General features: G+C 35.4%; 1 protein-coding gene across 1 annotated transcript in view; it reads right to left on the reverse strand.

The window, feature by feature from the left end:
* Nucleotides 1–1325: 1325 nt before the first annotated feature.
* LOC106522517 (arachidonate 5-lipoxygenase) overlaps nt 1326–4631 on the reverse strand; it is a gene marked incomplete at its 3' end in the record, with an annotated part of 10296 nt that continues 6990 nt past the window's right edge. Inside the window, 2 exon segments of the mRNA XM_014015546.1 lie at nt 1326–1527; nt 4215–4361. Of these exon segments, the coding sequence (XP_013871000.1) occupies nt 1326–1527; nt 4215–4361 (349 nt within the window).

The raw sequence follows: 4631 nt of genomic DNA on the forward strand, positions 1-4631 counted from the left end.
GCAGAACAGGAACCTGCTGTAAAACAGCAATTATGCTGAGTCAGGCTTGATTTTTAATAATCTTTTCCTGTTAAATAAATAAATCAAATCAAATCAATTCTAATAAATTGATCAAATATACAAATTTTATTCACAATTTAGACATAAAAAATGTTTCCTAAGTTGGCATAAGTTGTCTAGTGTGACAGGGCCTTTAGCTTTAGATGCCCTGGTTGAAGGGCTCAGTTTAAGATGTGACAATTCCATATATTCTAAAAGAAAAAATAAGTAGGTCCTCTGGACGGGTTCTTCTTTAATGAAAAAAAGAGGACCTACTTATTTTTTCTTTTTGATTTTTCTACTGAGATGCATCAGGACAATTCCATATACAGTATTTATTGCTGAAATGGCTCTCTGCCCAACGACGAATTATAAAGTTCAGAAAATCTTGATTAATTTTTCACAATGTTTTGCTCCTTTTGTTAGTTAATTCAATTTATTTCATTCATAAAAACAAAGCAATCTATGGACAGTAAAATAAAAATAAAAAGTAAATCATTCCTGAATGAAAAGGGAGCAGGGTAGGACCTGTACTTTCTAAGTATCCTGTAGTGACTTATTTTGTTCTGCCTGTTACCAAGGGTCTAACTTGGAAAAAATAATGAAGTAAAAGTAAAATTATATGAACAGAAAATGACTTTTGTAAAAATAATTTCACTGATGAGAAAACTACTCAAGTAAAAGTCGTAAAACTTTTCACAAAAATTGGGAAAGTAAAAGTATAAGTGAAAGTACTTTTACACACTGTCTAAGAAATAAACTTTTGAATTTACTGAACCAAACTGGTTCCACTAAGTCAGGTTGAGTAAATTGAGTAATTTATGTATATTCTTTACTCAATTTACTAGATTAGGCTTAGTGGAGTCAGTTGACCTGAAGTTGTTGAGTAAATTCAACACTTCATTTTTAGAGTGCAGAAACATCATCTTTCATGATGATTTCAAACAGATTTAATTTTGTAACGAGTAACTAGGTGTTACATTTTAAAGTAAAGAAGTAAAGGTATCATTTTTAGCTTTAAAATGTAATGAAATAAAAATAAAAGTAGCTCTTTAAAAGTAGTTGGTAAAATTACAAATTCTCAAAAATAAAACTACCATACTTAAGTACTGTAACAAAGTAAATGTACTTAGTTACTATAAACCTCTGCCTATTACACACCAGTAAAACATCATCACCTCCAGTGTCTAATAATTTTCTCCATGTCAGTTTTGTTTCAAGTGGTTTCCATTTGGAGCCAAGATCAATCTGCTTGAACCACTAACTTTGTCTCTGTGTTCTCTTACCTTTTCCCTCTCTTATTTCCACCTTCATGTTTCCAATCAGCCAGCGATAACAAGGAAAAGTTTGGACTTTCTGTCCGCCAGAGTGTTCCACCAGAACATAACGACAGAACCAGTTATCTTCAACCCAGTATTTCTCTTTCTCCAGCCTCACCAGTAACACAGAGCCTAAAGGGGAATGGCTTGTTACTTTGTACTGGTCCACCTGATGAAAAATGAAGGACAGAAAAGGAAATGGGAAAATTTTTCAGCATATTATACAACACAATAGAGCACCATTTTATTTCAGAAACAAGTTGAAATATAACAGTGTGATGGTTCAGTGGTTAGCACTGATGCCTCAAAGCAAGAAAGTTCTGGGTTTGATCTCTGTGTGGAATTTGCATGTTCTCCTTGTGCTTGCGTGGGTTTTTTCCACTTTCCTCCCACAGAACAAAAACATGTACAATAGGTTGCCTTCGGGCCCAGGCCTCCCTTGGAAAAYAGATCTGTGATCTCAATTAGACTTGCCTGGTTGAGTTGCCAAATAAGACCAGAACTGTCTCCGAAATTAATTTCCGCACTCATATTTGCGATTTCTCTTGGGGTTCAAAAGTTAGAAACACAGAAAATGGCAACAACAACTGGGAACTTTGTTAACTGATGTGTTCAATGTGCTCAATTAAATTCTCTCTGAACTAAATTCTCTCTCAATTCAGGAAATCAGTGTGAAAGTCAAAGCCTACAAGGCTACATTTGCTTGTGATAAGAAGTAGGGTGTGGTTGGGAAGCCAAGGCTACCTTTGTGATCCACTGGAGTCTTGAGAAACAATTGTAGAAAAGGAAGTCAAGCCTATATTAGTCAGTAACCCCTAGCAGTTCTGAGAAATTGATGTGGAGGGGAACTCAAGGTTATATTGGTCCTGGGACACTGAAAAACAAAATGTAAATGAAAGTAAAGTCCAGGCTACATTTTTCTATGATCAACTGGGGTTCTGACAAACCATTGTGAACAGAAGGTCTCGGCTATATTAGCCTGTGATCAGGGATCCTGAAAAATATGTATAATGTGAATTCAAGGCAACACTGGTTTGTGATACAGAGGGGGTCTTAAAAAGATTTTTGAATGGGAAGTCAAATTGGTTTGTGATTAGTTGGGGTTCAAAACTTCTGTGGACATTTTTTAAATGTCATTATTAATTTTGTTCATAAAAACAAAGAAAACAAAAAATGCATTACAAAAACAAAGTACATCAAACATTAAATGAAAAGGGTGCATAAAGAAGAAAAATCTTATAATGTCTGCCCCTAGTTTAAAAAAACATAATTACAAACAAACAACAACTTAAGTTTGAACAATCTCCTAATTTGAAAAAGTAAAAAACAACATCAAGCATCCTTCCTATCTTATCTCTACCAAACACTACATGGCTTATGTAAGTTTCACTTAATCATATTTTTAAACATATAGATTGCTTTATAAGTTTTTATTTTATTATCAAGACAATTCCACAAACCTATTCCCTGAATGACAGTACAGCACTTCTTCAGACTATTTTGAAATAGAGGTTTTACAAAAAAATCTATTCTCTGAAAGTACTGTTTACTCTCTCATAGCAAATTTTAATTAAATATTTGAAGGTAATACTTTTTGATGGGCTTAATACATAACTTCTAAACTATTCAATTCACTTCAGTTCAAAAATACTTTATTGATCCCAGAGGGAAATTAGCATACTCTATTATATTCAACTAAATCACAAAATGTCAATAATTTCAACTGATGAAATAATATATTTGGTCAGTGATCCACAAATGAGCTAGAAAACCAGTGTTGACAGGAAGTTTAGGCTGCATTGCTCTTTGATTAAAAAGGAGTCAGYAAGTCAAAACTGCATTAGATCGGGAAGTCTAACTTTTTTTTTCTTTGATGAGGCAGGGTAAATGGTAAATGGACTGTACTTATATAGCGCCTTTCTATCCAACCAGGACACTCAAAGCTCTTCACTCTACAATCTGTGCCCTCATTTACACAGCACTCTATTAGGTCTTTACAAAGCTGACATGTACAATCAGCTATGAAGACTATTCAGTGCCAATCACATTCATACACTGATGGGACACACATCAGGGGCATTAGGAGTGAAGTGTCTTGCCCAAGGACACAACAACTGAGACAGCTGGATGGGGGATTGAACCAGTGACCTTCCAGTTCCAGGATGACTCCCCTAATCACTCTGCCACAGCCGCCCCACTATAGATGGGAAGTCTGCGACCCACAGGGACTCTGAGAAACCTCTGTGGACAAACAATTAAGATAACAAAAGAGAGTGTTACACAGGAATCTTGCAAAACCATTGAGGATGGGAAATCAAGATTATTTCATTGTTTAATGTTTTAGGATCCCTGAACATGATTACTTTGTTCAGTGATACACAGAATTCTGAAAATCCATTGTGAATAGGAGATCAAGGCATTGATATGTGATTTCCAGGCGTTCTGAGAAACTATGGAGGGAACCCAAGACTATACTAACCTGTAATCCAGTGATGATGAGATTCAAGAAAGGTTGAAGCTAATGTGGTCAGTGATCCACAGGGATCCCGAGTAATCATTGTGGAAAAAGTCAAAGCTATTGTGTTATTATAAAGTTCTGTGATTCATGAGGATCCACAGAAAAAAATGTGATCAGAAATCAACCTTGGTCTTTGCTTCTCATGGGTCCTGACAAACCACTGTTGACTACTGAAGTCAGGGCTACATTTGTGTATGATCTACAGCAGTGCTGAGAAACCATTGTGCACAAGTCAAGACTACATTGATCCGTGATAGCCATGGGTTCTGAGAAATGATTGTGACAAGAAAGTCAAGGCTAAATTGGTTTGTGATGCAAACAGTTTTCCACACTCTTACCGCTCCTCGACAAAAATCCAATCCAGGATTGTCCAACAGGGTGCGCTCACTCTCTCCATTCTCCCCAATCAGGGTCACATATATGTAGTTGTTGGTTCCTGAATATTCAGATGTTCCAGTTGCCACTGTGACAGTGTAGACTTCCATCTAAGGATATGCACAAACACAACATGTTAATGAATAAGTCATCAGTTGGCATGTACTGTAGTTAAAGGCTTAAATGGCTGTATAAGCTCTATAAGTGTGAATAGTGTGCTGTCTTTTTTCAATTTCTGTACAAGAGGCCAATACAAGAACAAAAATCTCCGAAGTGATATTTATTTATTTTATAAAGGTTATTAAATTCTTTTAAAAACAAAACAAATTCTATATACAATAAGAAATACAAATCCCAAACAAAATGAAAGGCAGCAGAAA

The sequence above is a fragment of the Austrofundulus limnaeus genome, unplaced genomic scaffold (assembly GCF_001266775.1).
Source record: "Austrofundulus limnaeus strain Quisiro unplaced genomic scaffold, Austrofundulus_limnaeus-1.0 Scaffold131, whole genome shotgun sequence".
Taxonomy (NCBI): domain Eukaryota; kingdom Metazoa; phylum Chordata; class Actinopteri; order Cyprinodontiformes; family Rivulidae; genus Austrofundulus; species Austrofundulus limnaeus.